The sequence below is a fragment of the Setaria viridis genome, chromosome 8 (genome assembly GCF_005286985.2).
Source record: "Setaria viridis chromosome 8, Setaria_viridis_v4.0, whole genome shotgun sequence".
Lineage (NCBI taxonomy): Eukaryota > Viridiplantae > Streptophyta > Magnoliopsida > Poales > Poaceae > Setaria > Setaria viridis.
The window spans coordinates 2,990,921-3,007,172 of NC_048270.2; the positions used below are offsets into that span (position 1 = coordinate 2,990,921).

Here is a 16,252-nt window from a genome sequence, read left to right on the forward strand (position 1 = left end):
ACAATCTAGGATAACGGAGAAGTACTTAGCCTCTTTAACAACCTTTATGATAGAACTTGTGATATCAGAAGCCAAAAGAGAGATCAACTCATTCTGAATTTTATGACTGAGATAATGATAATGAATTTCTTTATTTTGAATACGTCTAACGTGGTCTTGCATTACCAAGTCAAATTCTGCAATCATCTCAACACAAGCTAAAAAATTACCATTACTATCATTATAAAGCTGCTCACTGCTTCCTCTACAAGCCAAATTGCGTTTACCAAGAAATTTCACAATGACTATTATTCTTAACAAAACTTGCCTCAACCGTTCTTTCTCCTTTGTAATTTGATGCTGCAATTCTTTGTCAATTGTTTTCTTTTTCTACAGTCTAGCTCTCAATTCATTCCAACTGTTCATGTTAATAATATGCTCGACACTATTTTCATGTTCTCTAAGCTTCTCACTGATATGCTTCCAATTTCTTAACCCATCACATGCTAAGGAACTAGGACTCTTGCTAGTGCTAGACTTGAAGATCTTACAGCAGAAACAAAATACTTTGTCAACATGCTTCGAATAAACTAACCATTTTCTATCATGTACCTCACCATTGCTTAATTTTCTAGAATAATGAGCATATAAAAAATGTCTTGAGGCACCATCTAGAGGAAATTTGATATTTTCTTCTCTTATAGGCCCTTTCTTGACTAATATGTCTCTTGCTTTATTATCAAGATTATCCCAATTTCTTGAATCATAAATATCTGAAGTGTAAACTGGTTCCTCATCAACAATAGCAGACTGTGCATGTGCACCTGATACATTTACTGTGTTCTCAGAGTCACTTACATTGTTATCATCGACGTTGATGTAAACATTTTCTTCCTGATTCCCATTAGTTGGTTCAACCGCAACAACTATTGCCAACTCATCTGGGTTCGTCGAAGCACCCGTATTACTCTCAAAGCCCTGATAACTCTTGCAAAATTTATCCATAGCTCTTCTCTGTGATTCTATCAACTCATCCACACGTCTTTTCCTTTTCCTCTTCTCGCAACCTGATTCATATTTTCTAGATGACATGATATCCCATGGTACTAAAATATTATAAATACACGATAGTTATAAATCAGTTGAGATTAAATAACTTGTGATAGTGAATTAATAATTAATGGTATGGAGAATTAGGGAATTGGCAATCGAGCAACGTACCTGATGCTGGCGCAGTTGAACAGGAATGGCACGTGTCACGACAACGGCGGGAGTGAAGGCGCAGCTCGCGTCACGGCGGCGGCCCCTGCATGGCGTGCGGTACTCAAGTCTGCGCAGCACGCGTGCGGCAGTGGCGCTGCAGTGGCGGTGAGTGCGCTGCGTTTTTCTAGCGATCAGATCTAATCGTGTTTTTCCCTGGGGCCTGGCAATTCGCGACACGTTGGCCTTTAGGCCAAGGCCATACGGCATGCGACACGCGTGGAAGACTGAAACTCCGGTTCCTCCCCAAGGGGCCAAGCCGCTAGGGCCACCGATTGGCTATTCCTGGGAACTGAGTCCTGATGTCCTGCTACTACCTGACACCTGGGATGAGGCCCTTGGGATTTGGGGGCCCAGGGCAGCCGCCCCCCTGCCCCCCTCCCCCCAGGGCTAGGCCTGCGTGAAAACTCCGGTATTTGTGGTTCTTCGATTGGGTCGACTCTGCTCGTGGCTTGTTGTGTGAAAGCGAAATCCATTCACATCATAACCGGTAAATGACCTGACCCTATAGGCACAGCCATCGGCGACATGTCTCAACTCGGCACTCATAGACACATCGGTTTGGCCCTGCAAGTTTAAGTAGGGTGGTTCATTATATTATTCGCACGTACAAGCACCTTAATGTCAAACTAAGTACGAGCCAAATTGGACAGTTCCTTCTGTTTGAACCAAGAAATGAAACCAGGCATTCCATTTCCCGCACCCTCTCTAAGAAGGGTCGAAGTTTCCTACGGGGTAGGTTCCCTTGATTCACGCCAGAATTCATGATGAAATACCCTGTACCAACGAGAAACATGGGAGTTGGACACAGAATGGTGACTACTTGAGAACAAGTTTGTTGAGAACTTACAGCATGTACGGCTCTACTTCAGTTAGGTTGGTCAACACATATATCACCACTTTCATGTTTTAAGGTCTTGTGGGTCGCACCACTTGCACTTCCGAGCTGCCCTTGGAAAATTCTAAGGTTCAATTCATCTTCGCCAGCATTGTAACAAGGGGGTGGATTATGCACGCTAGGAAGGTTGTTAGCATAGTATTTTGTTGTGAAGTTTGACACCTCATCCAGAATGCATGCCTCTGCAATGGATGCTTCAATTTTGCATTTATTTTTACAGTTAGTTCGAAGAACCTTTTGACATCTTTCAATTGAATAGCACCAACAGCCCTGCATAGGCCCCCTCCCCTTCGTGCTTCATATGGGAGGTGCAAAATCATATGCTGCATCGGATTGAAGAAGCCGGGTGGAAAGATCTTCTCCAACTTACAAAGCAACACAGACGTCATTCTTTCCATGTCTTACACTTTTGCTAACGAGCAAAACAAACCTATGTTTTTACATGCCGCTGCTATACATTCTACTCTCTGTTCTTCTACTAGTCAGTGGTCCGATGTTAACGAATCATGACCACACAAGCACTCGTGCAAACCTCAGCTCAAAAGAATACCCAGCCGTATCTATAGCACTAAAATCTCTAACCTTAACCTCTCACCAGAAGCAAGCAAGGAACATCCAATCCATTCATCCGTGCAGAGAAAAAGGGAAGCGCAAGGAATTGGGACCAGAGGAGTATGGGAATCAAATGAACTAACCTTAATTGCAGAAAATGGAGGACGGGCGACCCGTCGGGGGGAAGGGGGGACGGTGAGGCGGGTGACCCAGCGGCCGGGGGGGGGAGCCCGGCAAGGAGGTCCGGTCGGGCGAGGGGGGCAGCCCGGCGGCAGGGGCCAGTGGCGGCGGCCGGCGAAGGGCCCGGCGGTGGTGGGGGCCGGTGGTGGCATGCGGGATGTGTGGGTGCGGCGGCGTGTGTGCGTGCGTGCAGGCGCGTGTGTGACTGTGTGCGTGAGTGTGTGCGGCAGGGGGTGATATGCGCAAGGTTTGCCGAGTGCCCGCGATCTAGCACTCGCAAAGTCAAGGTTTGCCAAGTACTAGATCGCGGGCACTTAGCAAACCTCTTTTGTTTTTTTTCCAATTTTCAAACCGTAGAATACTGTGTGTGGTGGGGCCGGGTGAGGGACTTTGCCCGATGTCGTATAGGGAACACTTGGCAAACCAAATTTATATTTCATGCATACTTTTTCTCCTTCTTTTCCATAACGTGTTTTACTAAATTTGTTCCAATGTACTTTGAAAATACCTTCTCAAATTCACTCAACAATGCATATTTGATTTTTCTAAAAATATTATTCCATTATTTCAAGTAGTTATAGCTCAAATTCAATTTATATCAATTAAAATTCTATAATTGCAGTTAATAAATTAAAATTATCAAACGGATCCGAAAAACTACCAAAATTTGACATGAACCAATCTATGTTGTGTATTGCCTATACTAAAAGTTTTGAAGTCAAACCCCAATTCGATCGTCACTTTGACTCCAAATCTTACCGGATCCTTCTCAACGCTATGATTCTTCTTCAGAGATGCTTCGGTTTGTAAGTATCGTACATGACAAATTGTGCAAAACCTTCTCAATTTTTTACCACAACCTCCATATATGATATCATGAGATCTTGACATATCTCATGATTTTAAGACTTCGTTTGCTTTTTTTAGAATTTAAAAATCATTCGGCCACACGTACGTGGTCGTGTTTCATGAACAAGATGTTCAAAATTTCTTTTCATTTCCCGAGCAAGGCCTCACACTAGATTCAGTAACATGAATATCATTTTTCCACTTATTTTATTCCATTATTTGAATATACCAAAAAATTCCTCATTAATTAAATATAGCAAACAGATCGAGCCTCCGACAACCAGCGCACGCGACCACAATCCAATGCCGCCACCACCGCTGCCACACCATCCACCTCCACATATCCCGTCACCAAGACACCACATGGTGACACACGCCCGTGACGGCATCCAGAAACCCAACCCGAGATACGCCATGGTCGCCTCCTCCACTGCACCTTCTCCAATTCCCACCTCCGTCCGCTCCACTCTCAAGGATACCAACTGGCTAGGCGCCATGCGTGCGGAGTTCGACGCCCTACTGAAAAACCGGACCTGGACTCTTGTGGATCGGCCTCCAGGTGCCAAGGTGATCTCTGGAAAGTGGGTTTTTAAACACAAGGTGCACTCCGACGGATCGCTAGACCGATACAAGGCAAGATGGGTGGTCAGAGGGTTCCTGCAACGGCAACGCATCGACTTCGGCGAAACCTTCACACCAGTGGTCAAGCCGGCGACTATACGGACCGTACTCACCATCATCGCCACCAAGCGCTGGCCGGCACATCAACTTGACGTATCCAACGCATTCCTGCACGGGACGCTGAACGAACAGGTGTTCTGCCAGCAACCGGCCGGATTCGTCGACCCGGCTTGTCCAGAAGCCGTGTGCTTGCTGTCCCGGTCGCTCTACGGCCTCCGCCAGGCTCCTTGCGCATGCATGGTTCACGCAGTTCGTCACCTTTGTCACCTCCATCGGCTTCAGGCAGACGCGCTCCGACTCGTCGCTATTCACACTGCGCACGGCCCAAGGAATGGCCTACCTTCTGCTCTACGTCGATGACATGCTGCTTTCCTCCTCAAGCACGGCACTCCTGCGCCACCTGATAGACCAGCTTCGCTCTACGTTCGCCGTGAAGGACATGGGACCCCTGCAGTACTTCCTCGGCATCGACGTACGCTGCAACGATGATGGGTTCATCCTCTCCCAAGCGAACTACGTCAACGATCTTCTTGAACGCACAGGCATTAGCAATTGCAAGCCCGCACCAACCCCTGCAGACTCCAAACCGAATGCCTCAAGCGACGATGGCAAACCAATCGACGACGCGGCCTTCTACAGAAGCATGGCAGGTGCCATGCAGTACCTAACGGTGACCCAGCCGGACATTGCGTTCGCCGTGCAGCAAGTATGCCTGCACATGCACGCGCCCAAGGACGTCCACCTCGCCATGCTCAAGAGGATACTACGGTACATCAAAGGAACGCCCAACCTTGGTGTGTTCCTCCGCGCCGGGACATCGCCCACGCTCACGACGTACAGCGACTCCGACTGGGCGGGTTGCCCAGACACAAGGCGGTCTACATCGGGCTTCTGTGTGTTCCTAGGTGATTCACTCCTGTCGTGTCATCAAAGAGACAAACGACGGTGTCCCGATCCAGCGCGGAAGCCGAATACCGCAGCGTTGCCAATGCAGTGGCAGAATGCGCCTGGCTTCGTCATCTTCTTGGGGAGCTGCACTGCAAGGTCGACAAAGCAACGGTGGTCTACTGCGACAACGTTTCTGCGGTGTACATGACGCGGAATCCAGTCCACCACAAGCGCACGAAGCACGTCGAGCTGGACATCCACTTCGTCAGGGAAAAGGTGGACATCGGTGAGGTTCGCGTCACGCACATCCCAAGTTCGCAGTAGCTCGCCGACATCTTCACAAAGGGACTCTCGACAGCGCTGTGCACGGAGTTCAGACGCAGCCTCTGCACAAGTGCATCCGATGCTGCATCTCCGGGGGGTGTTAGCGCGTCACGCAACAGCCGCGCGCTCTGGCCGCGTCAAGCGTCGCCCGACTCGCTCGCCACGGCGCGCCCGCACTCCGCGCACGCCCCACGTCTCGCTCGCCACGACGCAGTCACCGCGCACGCGCGCTCCCGCTCCGCTCGCTTACTCTGTTAGCGATAGGGCTCCCTGTACATCTATAAATGTAACCTACAGAGAGATCAATACAAGTGTGCAGTTGATCCATCTTCTTCTTCCTCGAGTTCTCACTCTCTACACTGTCGAATTGAAGATTAGGTTCCTTATGGAAAAATTTGCACGTGATTTGTGAGAAAGTTCATACTCACTTGGCGGCCTTCATCTTCTCCAGCGATGATGGCTCCAATTGCAGTTATTGGTGGCTACAAAGTCCGAACAGTATAGAGGGGCCAGGAGCTGACAGTAATTAACTCGGGAGGGGCCCTAGAGCGTCTAACCTGTTCCCTCTCAGGCCTGTATAATTGACAAAGCCGATTGACTACCATAACCCACGAAATTCATATCCTCTTCTATTCTTCTATTTTTTTTTCCAGTGTACATAATAAAGGGCCTTAAGCATATCGGGGATGGGTTGGCCATCACCCTCTATCGGGGCGCGCCTGTGGTAGTACGTTACCTCTGTGCCACACCTATCATGTTGCCTCTTGTACAAAGGTACCACTTTCAAACTTGAGCTCATCAATGCCGGGTTTCATGGATTTGAGGCCGGCGGGAGGGACTCCGGGTCCTCCCTCCGGCCTTGGGAGGTGCTCACCCCCAACGCTTCTTGTTCCTACCCAAAAATGGCTGCCATATGGGCACTTGACTATTAGGTCAAGACCTAAATCGAACCTCGTTCCCACTAGAAACAGGAACGGCCATGACCTCCTCCCAAGGGAGGATCCGTGGGAAGAAGGGGTGCAAATCTGAGAAGTTCAGGAAAAGGTATTCCTAGATGAGACAATTTCTTATTTGACACTGGAAATAAGTCGTTTCTTTCTTGGTCCTGAAATTTTCTTCGTTCCTTATTTGACACTCACTCAACTTTCATCCCTAATATGACACTACCGTTGGTTCCGTTAGCTTCTGCCGTTAGGGACATGGGACACGCTGTCAGATAATTTGTTGGGGTCAAAATTACCCTCCGTCCCGTGCGTGCCTCTCCCGTTCCTCTTCTCTCCCATGCGTCTCTCTCGTGCTCAAACCCTAGACGAAATCCGGCGGTGGGCGGCAAGATTCAGGTCGGCGGTCGGTCGTCGTCGGCGAGATGGAAGGAGACCCGGTGGGGGAGGATGTGGATCCGGCCGACGGCTCCATCGGGGCGGGGCGTGAAGGCGGCGGCGGCGGCGAGCCCCCCCCCCCCCCTCCCCGAGCGGGTTGCGCAGGCAGTGCCGGCGGTGAGCCCCCCCTCAGGGGGGGGCGGGGGGGGCGCTTACGAAGGCTGTGGACAGGGAGCGCGCAATCAACAGAGAGCAATCATTAGGTTCGGCTACCACCGCGTCAATCAATCATTTTTCCTATGTGATACAAATTCCATTGAGTTGGAATTACAAAAAGATGCTATATGATACAAATTCCATAGATGCATGAATGCATATCATTCACTAAGTATTGTCTGTGTTGTCCTGCATGAAAATTCACCAAGTATTGTCTATGTATTAGTTAACTGCTAGTATGTTTCAGCAAAGGCATGTTCTGAAGTCTGAACATTTACAGATTCAGACGTTGCAAAGATTGATACAAATGTATTTCTGTTAGCAGGTTCAACTCAGAGTTGCAAACTTTGAAATGCAGCTGCTTTTGAGTTATAAGAGTAAACTTAGTTTAGACCTTAACTTGTATTAATCGAAGAAGCAAATGCCTGCAACTTTTCCTGAATGGAAGTAGTGCGGACATGTATCTGCAACAAATATAAAGTTGACCCTCTGTGTCTTGTACCACAAATTTGGATTTAGGTAATTATTTAACATATCGATGGCTTCTATTTAGAACGACAACTTAAGGATATCACTAAATGTTTCAACTTTCAGTTAATCTGTAGCATTGAGGGTGTCCGTGAAAGCGACCACTAGTAGAGAATTGGCTTTAGTCCCGGTTGGTAAGGTGCAAATCTCTCGAAAATCCATCCGGGATAGATCCTTTTGTCCCAGGTCACAAGCCATGCGATTTTTCACGCGAAATATGCACGTGCGCGCTGCGTAGAATTCGAACCCACAACCTCCAGCCTCGCGCGTAGCTTCCTTGCCATCCCACCTACACAGCACATCTGACTATATAGGGGATGCAATCCTTTTGTATTAACTCGTGGGGGACCCTTTTATCCTGGTTGGAAACACCAACCGGGATATCCCGGTTGGTATTACAAACCAGGATAAAAGGGTTCGAGGGATTTACTCCTCTTTCAGCCACCCAGTTGGGGACCCTTTTATCCCGGTTTGAAACACCAACCGGGATAAAATGGGGTCTTTTATCCCAGTTGGTATTACAAACCGGGATAAAAGGCTCTCGACCCTTTTATCCCGGTTGGTAAAGGGGGGTCTTTTATCCCGTTGGTGTTTCAAACTGGGATAAAAGGCCTCTCAGGGTCTTTTTTTCCACTAGCCTTTGCAACCGGGATAAAAGGTCCCGGTTGGTGAGCCCCCACCAGTGACCGAGCTTTAGTCCCGGTTGGTGAACTTTTGTCCCGGGCCAACTTTAAACCGGGATAAAATGGGGCGCATGGAAGGTGAATTATCTACTAATGGACCCCTCCGCCTCCTTTTATAGGCACAGTAAAAAGGGCGCAAAACGGCACCTGTGACCGCGCGCGGGACGTGAAAGGTCACCCAGTAAAAAAGTGACACGTCAACAACTAAAAAGGCAACCGTTGCTCGATTCGCACTGACGCTCGAGGTGACGTTTTTTGGCAAAAGAAACTCTAGTTCGCGGGTTCGGTCGTCGGTGTCTAACCTCACCCACGAGGGGCTACTATTGGGGATCGCCCAAAAGAACGGTCTACCTCGAGGTCGCTCGAATTTAAGCCCACTTGTGAACTCTACAAAACTTCTAACCTCGCACAAGAATCCTTAACCACCGAAGCCCGGATCTGAACTCGAAGCCAGGAAAAGGACTGACCCTGTTTGCTAACGAAGTGATCTAACCTCGGGTGCTCCTAGTCAGGAGCACCGAAGTGTTTGACTGTTTTGCGTAGGGCAAGGAGACATGCGCTACCGAAGGTGAATGATCGTCAAGCAAAACGTTGAAGGGTGCCGAGGCTCCTCGAAGCCGAACAAGCCCCCTGGTGCAGGACCAAGGGTATATGGGCGCCCCGAAGATGATCCAGTCCGCCGATGCAAAGACAAGGCGATCTGGGCGACCAAAGCTATGGGTGACCTCAGGCGCGAGGTCAAGAAGCCTGATGACGTGAACAACGTGGGAGCGTGATTTGCGGAACTATGTGAGAGCGCTAATCACGGGGTTGTCGGGTGACGAGAAAAATGTGACTCCCAAATGACCTTTGTGTAAAGCATATTTTGAGAATGTAGTTGTTGAGCAAGGGTAAAAATATAATGTAAAAATATCCTCTGAGCACTATAAAAGGGGAGCCCTACCCCATTGTAGATTTTTACGTTCGTTGTTGAATCGAGAGATAGCTATAGGAGCGAATTTGACCGAAGCTAAGGAGATCGCCCATTCCTAACCGGTTGTGTCTTGACCTCGCAAGAGTTTGAGGCACAACATGTAGATTTTGTGCCAAATTCTCATCTCAGACTGTAAGCTGTCACATGAACTTGACAACCAGCAGTCTAGCTCAGAGAGCAGTGAATTGCCAATTATATCATGTAACTTCTGGAACATGGGTGATAGGTTGAAGAGTTGAACTTCCAGTCAAATTTTGTGCAAAAAAGGATCAGATGGAAAACTCTATGGAAATGGAACCAACAAGTTGCGTTGCTATCACGTCTGGTGAGGCCGGTTAGAAGTTAAGGTCTAGAAGTTGCTGAGTTTCTGACATTTTTTGTGGTGAGAAATCTTTTTGCTAACATTATTGAAAATGGAATGGTCTATTGTGCTTATACGGCCAGAACGTGGAGTTGGGTCATGCCTAAAGTAAGAATGTCATCTGATTGGAGCTCTTATGATGTGGCTGTGAGCCTATGACAGAATCCAAAGTTGGACCTAGGAAATTTCAAAGATTCTGATACTGTTGCTGACTGAAGACAACTCAAGTCCAGGCTTCAAACCTCAACCACGTTTGCAGGGGAGACAGATACTGCACATATGCTAGGAGTTACCAGTCGAAGCACTGCAGCTCAGAGACCACTAAATCACCAATTATACCATGCAAATTCTGGAACGTTGGTAATTGGTTGAAGAATTGAACTTTCAGTCAAATTTTGTGCAAAAAATTAAAGATTAGATCGAAAACTCTATCGAACCAACTAGTTTTGTCTCGCTATCACTTCTGAGAACTTGGTTTGAAGCCTGTTAGAAATTAACATGTTGGAAATGGAATGGTCTCTGCTGAATGGAACACTGACAGTACTTGGTACCATATACTGGGTATATGCCAGGAGTAGGAATCTCACCCTTGGTATTATATGAAGACAGGCGTCATATTGGAGTTCTAAGGATCTTTCAGATAACTCACATGTGGCTGTAGTAGACTCGCGGAAAGTTGGGCCAGGGACCCCGGGGTACCTCAGAGATTCCGATACTATCCTCCTGATGGAGGATAAATCAACTGGCCTGGAACAAAGTAGCAGGGGAGACTGAAGAAACGGATAAACCCATAAGCATCAGCATCTTCATCCATCTTTGCATCCAAAGCGACTCATGAAGCAAGAATTTCAACCTCTTTCATGTGCAACGGGGGATAAATCGACAATTTCGCGGCTCGCGGAGCGACTTTTTCCTGTGCCATACATTTATATGCTGAGACACCATCACTCACTACTTGGCACCGGATTCGAAACCCGTGTCGCTTCGGCGTCTGCTCGACAGCTTCCTGCCAAGAACACCACACAGCCGTTGCTTTCGGTCTTTTGCTAGTGCAGGAGCGCCAAGCGTGCAAGGTTCCAACTGTGCTGCCGTGCACAACTCGAATTAGCGTTGCTTTCAGTCTTGGTTTTATTCTAAACTTGGTGTACAGTCCAGATATGTAATATGTTCACTTCAGTCCTTTCTCTTGTTGGTGCTGAAATGAGTTGAGTGTTTTTCTTCCTGAACTTGAATTTCCATGCCGAAAAGCCATGCAAAGTTCTGACAGTTTTTTGTTGTAGAAGTCAGGAAAGAAATTCAGGTTTGAACCAGTGTTTGCGTTCGAAGTAGCTTTGTTTTTCGCTTCATATGTCTAGTGAAGAACTGTAAGTTCGAATGGAATTCATGTGATGTTCCTAGGTTCCAAACGGGTTCACATTTGCATCGTACGAATCTTGCTGCAACCATTTTGTTCTCACATGGAATTCATGGCCCTGGAGGAGCCGACAGTCCTAGTAGGTCACTAGGTCAGGGGCCTGTCACTAGCTGAGCGGCCAAGATCGACGCCAGCTGGAAGCATCCATCGCCGTCGACACCTCACCTCCTCCATCCCAGCCGTCGATTCCGCGCGTGCCCTCCCCGTTGGGCCCGGCCGGGTCCACCTCACCACCACCGTGCCCGCCACCTCAGCCGGCGCCGGGGCCCGCGAAATCTCCTCGACTGCTGCTTCGTCTTCAATCTTCATCCTCCTCCCCCATCCTTTTCCCCCCATCCACCACCGCCTCCACCACCACCACCACCGCAGCCTCTCGCAGCAGCGCGCGGAACCCTAGCCCCACCCACCCGTCTCCGTCCCCCGCCCGACCCGGACTTCCTCGGCGAGCCATGGCCAGCTTCGGCGTCGACACCCGCCCGGCCGCTGCGGCCTCGGGCCGGGGCGGCGGCGGTGGGGCGGGGACGGGGACGGGGGAGGGCGCTCTGTCCTTCCTCTCCCGCGGCCTGCGTGAGGACCTCCGCCTCATCCGCGCGCGGGCCGGGGAGCTCGAGACCTTCCTCAACGCGCCGGTCCCGGAGCCCGAGCTGTTCGCGCGGCTCCGGCGGGCCTACTCCTCCTCGGCCTCCTCGTCGCGGACGCGGCTGGACCTGTCCGCGATCGGGAAGGCGTTCGAGGCCGAGTCGTGGAGGGGCACGAGGGGGTCCGTCAGTTGGAGGTGGGAGGAGGAGGCCGAGGAGTGGGAGCTCGTGCGGATGGTCAAGGCGCGCCTCAGGGAGCTCGAGCGGGGGAGGCAGGGACAGACAGCTAGTGACATTCTGCACAAATTTAAGCTCAGCTTGGTAGGCTTCCCACAAACTTGGAAACAGTTCACTGCTAATTTGTAGTTTTGGATGCTAAACCTCGAGAAACAAGCAACGCTCCCCCAAACCCAACACGGCTTAAAATTTTCTGTTTCTAGTATGCGCTTGCAACTGCTTGCAAATTGAATGGAAATAAGCTCTCACCTGATTCAAATTGAGTTGCTTTGTTAACCCGTATTTAATCTGGAATTATGCATATATTTTTGTCATTTTGCTTAAAAGTAGTTTTATGGTTGAAAGTTGTGCTAGAGAATCGGAAAATTAAGGTGTCAAAACTCAAGGAATTAGTCTGATCAAGTGATGGTCTAAGAGGTCGTGGCACTAGAAATGTCACATGTTTGGAACACGAGGCTGGAAGGAGCACTCGATGAGTATTGAAATAGTAATGTTAAAGAAATGAAGTTGAAAAACAAAGAGATGTTTGACTTTTTTTCATCTCTCTTAATACAAAGATACACACCTCTCCTGCGTATTCGAGAGAAAAAAAACAAATAGATGTTTAGTGGTGAAGCCTAGAAGTCTGACCGATTTTGATTTTCTTCATGTTCAGATTTATATAAAAGGGAACTTTTATAGACTTTAGGGATTGAAATTCAACAAAGAAAAAGTCATTCGTTTGGAATTCAGTCATAATCTCCAATATATTTAATATCTGCAGATCTGCACAATCATGTAATTTACAATTGCTTGCAAACATGCCGATCTTAATTAAATTTATTGTGGGATACATGTGATGTGATGCAGACTGCTCTTTTTCCTGTAGCAGATTAAATTGACTCACCATTGCACTTCTTATTGCAGAAATCAATGAGCTTTGCGCCTGAAGCATCTGAGGTTAGTCATCTCCTATTCACTTCTTATTGCACAGTGTAGCCTAGTAGATTCACTACCAAAACCTTTTTCACATTTACTGGCATCTTTCTATTGGTTAGAGCCTTACTTCTCTCTAGATGAATGACTTGTGACAGTTGAAAGAAATGTTTAATCTGGACAATATAATTTTGTCAAATGTTCCTTTCAGTTTGTTGCTTGTGCATGTACTACTGGATTTTTGAATGGCCACATTGTTTCCGTATGTATGAGAAGTAATATATTCATTCCGTGTAACACTTTTCCTAAACCCTGGATTAATTAAATTCCTTTTGTATATCTCAATAAATCCTTATCAACTAAATTGAACATTTCATCTAGTTGGAACACAGCTTAACCACTATTGATGCATTATCCATAATCTTGTCTGCCTTTGCACTTTTGTAATCAGCATAGCCCTTATGCAGGATGTTCCACCACTGGATTTAGGAGAACTTTTTGCCTATTTTCTAAAGCAATCTGTACCACTGTTTGACCAACTTGGTATAAAAAGAGGTAAAGATGCTTGTTTTTGACTTTTTTTTGTTTAGCTACAATGTTAGCTTGGTTTGAACTGATTTTTCTTTCTCATGTGCTATAGATTTATGCGACAAGTTGGTGGAGTCTTTATGCAGCAAGCGCAAGGACGCATACAATTTTCTGTCAGCATGTGAGCCTTCTTCATTGAGAAATGACAATGTTGGGGATGAACTCGACCTAAGAATAGCTAGTGTCCTACAAAGTACAGGATACCATGATGATGGTGGATTTTGGCTTGATAGGAAATCTAGCCTATCTGACAAGAGACATGTTGCCATAGTCACTACTGCCAGTCTTCCCTGGATGACTGGGACGGCTGTGAATCCTTTGTTTCGAGCGGCATACTTGGCTAAATCTTCCAAGCAAAATGTAACCTTGGTAGTGCCCTGGCTTTGCAAGTCAGATCAAGAACTTGTCTATCCCAATAGCATGACTTTTAATTCTCCAGAAGAACAAGAAAACTATATGAGGAATTGGCTGGAGGAAAGAGTTGGTTTCAAGACAGACTTCAAAATATCGTTTTACCCTGGAAAGGTAAGGATTCCTTTTTCAGCACAATATTTGAATACTATGCGCATAACTCATCTACTGATGATTTTTCCCAACAACAGTTTCAGAAAGAAAGGAGAAGTATAATTCCTGCTGGGGACACTTCACAGTTTATACCATCAAAGGAAGCTGACATTGCAATCTTGGAAGAGCCCGAGCACCTCAACTGGTATCATCATGGGAAACGATGGACAGACAAATTCAATCATGTCGTCGGTGTCGTACATACAAATTATTTGGAGTACATCAAGAGGGAGAAGAATGGTGCTATTCAGGCCTTTTTTGTTAAGCACATCAACAACCTGGTTGCCAGAGCTTATTGCCACAAGGTACACAACGAATTATGTTACACCCCCTGATGTTTGAGCCACACATGTTGTGTATGTTTGGAGACTATTATAGGTTATTTATTGTTTATGGGCTGATGGTGTCGATGCTGTGGATAGATTTTGCGGCTGTCAGGTGCTACTCAAGATCTGCCCAAGTCAATGATCTGCAATGTGCATGGTGTTAACCCCAAGTTTCTGGAGGTCGGAGAGAGAATAGCAGCACAGCGGGAGTCTGGCCAGGAATCTTTCTCGAAAGGAGCTTATTTTCTAGGTAAGATGGTCTGGGCCAAGGGTTACAGAGAACTGATCGATTTGTTTGCCAAGCACAAGAGCGATTTGGAAGGCTTCAAGTTGGACATCTACGGGAATGGTGAAGACTCGCACGAAGTGCAATCGGCTGCCAGGAAGTTGAATCTGAACCTGAACTTTCATAAAGGCCGGGACCATGCAGATGATTCGCTTCACGGGTAAAAGTCCACAGCCACTCAATTGTTTCCCTTTATAAACATCCCTCCTATTATATCTGTGGATATGATGTTAATGATTGTTATATGCCTCTCCCGTTCCACTTTCAGGTACAAGGTCTTCATAAACCCAAGCATCAGCGACGTCCTGTGCACCGCGACGGCGGAGGCGCTGGCGATGGGCAAGTTCGTGGTGTGCGCGGACCACCCCTCCAACGATTTCTTCCGCTCCTTCCCGAACTGCTTGACCTACAAGACCTCGGAGGACTTCGTGGCCAGGGTGAAGGAGGCCATGACGCGCGACCCGCAGCCCCTGACCCCCGAGCAGCGGTACGACCTGTCGTGGGAGGCCGCCACCCAGCGGTTCATGGAGCACTCAGAGCTCGACAGGGTCCTGAACAGCAGCAACAGCGACTGCAGCAGCAGCACCGAGCGCGACGGGAACAGCGCGGGCAGGAGGATGAGGAAGTCCGCCTCGGTGCCCAACATGTCAGAGGTGGTGGAAGGCGGCCTGGCGTTCGCGCACTACTGCTTGACGGGCAGCGAGCTCTTCCGGCTGTCGACGGGCGCCGTCCCCGGAACCCGCGACTACAGCAAGCAGCACAGCTTGGACCTCCGCCTTCTGCCGCCCCAGGTGCAGAACCCCATATACGGCTGGTAATCGAGGTAAACTGCCCGCTGTCAATTACTCCGGAGTAGTAAGTAGCAGTACATAGAGGTATACATAGCACCGCAGTCTGTAACACTAGCGGTGGTTTTGCTCTTCTTCCGGCTGGCAGCCTCGGCTTGATGCTGAAATGCAGGCCTTGTTCATTATTACAAACCACTTTGTTTGCTTGAGTAACAGTAGTTCTGGATAAAGATTCCAGCAAGGCCCTCGATCTGTTTTTGAAGTTTTTCTTTATGCCCTTTTGGCTCTCATTCAAACTAGGCACAGCGTTCAGGCTTCCGAGTTGAGAGTTGAGGTGTGTAGTGTAGCTGGCTAGCTGCCATGCAATGCAATGCAATGCTGCATCGAGCAATCATGCACGCGCGTGCTGCTGCTCTCCCCGTGTGGAGTATAGCTCGCAAAGGTGGTTGATGGCAGTTGCTGTTGGGTGGTTATTGTAACCCACACGTCGACGGCCCGTGTCCTTGTGTTGGCTCCCTCCAAAGAGCCAGCCAGCCGAGCCGATAGGGCATGGCGCATGGCCTCTCGCGTGCGCGTAGGCCACTGTTGCTACCCTGCGCGGCACTGTCCCGCCCCGTGCTCGCAGGGATTCATTAGGGTGTCCTGCCACTGCTGGTGGTCTGGCTCCTGTTCTAGGCAGGCTCTTACCCATTGGATGTGGGTAGGATGTGGTGTGTGCACTGTGCGGCGGTAGTGTACTATACTATGGGCCGTCATGATTGGCGGTGGTGAGCCCATGGGGTTGAGAGATGGAGCTTGGAACGAGTGTCTGTGCGACTGTGTCACGTACAATACGGCCTAACTGATGGGGTTCAGTTTTCAGTGT

At 48.4% G+C, this 16,252-nt stretch overlaps 1 protein-coding gene across 1 annotated transcript; it reads left to right on the forward strand.

Moving 5' to 3' along the window:
• Nucleotides 1-11,459: 11,459 nt before the first annotated feature.
• On the forward strand, nucleotides 11,460-15,649 carry LOC117833394 (digalactosyldiacylglycerol synthase 1, chloroplastic). The gene is made up of 7 exons (XM_034712862.2): nucleotides 11,460-12,004; nucleotides 12,827-12,859; nucleotides 13,303-13,390; nucleotides 13,476-13,948; nucleotides 14,026-14,292; nucleotides 14,410-14,759; nucleotides 14,868-15,649. Exons 1-7 carry the CDS (start codon nucleotides 11,555-11,557, stop codon nucleotides 15,415-15,417), a joined length of 2,211 nt encoding a protein of 736 aa, XP_034568753.1. The 5' UTR covers nucleotides 11,460-11,554; the 3' UTR covers nucleotides 15,418-15,649.
• The last annotated feature ends 603 nt before the right edge of the window (nucleotides 15,650-16,252 follow it).

Excerpts from the sequence above, each read along its gene's own strand:
- LOC117833394 (XM_034712862.2), top strand. The coding sequence starts at position 11,555 with ATGGCCAGCTTCGGCGTCGACACCCGCCCGGCCGCTGCGGCCTCGGGC. Across the intron at positions 12,005-12,826 it reads ACAAATTTAAGCTCAGCTTG|AAATCAATGAGCTTTGCGCC; the intron begins GTAGGCTTCCCA and ends TTCTTATTGCAG. Across the intron at positions 13,949-14,025 it reads TATCGTTTTACCCTGGAAAG|TTTCAGAAAGAAAGGAGAAG; the intron begins GTAAGGATTCCT and ends TCCCAACAACAG.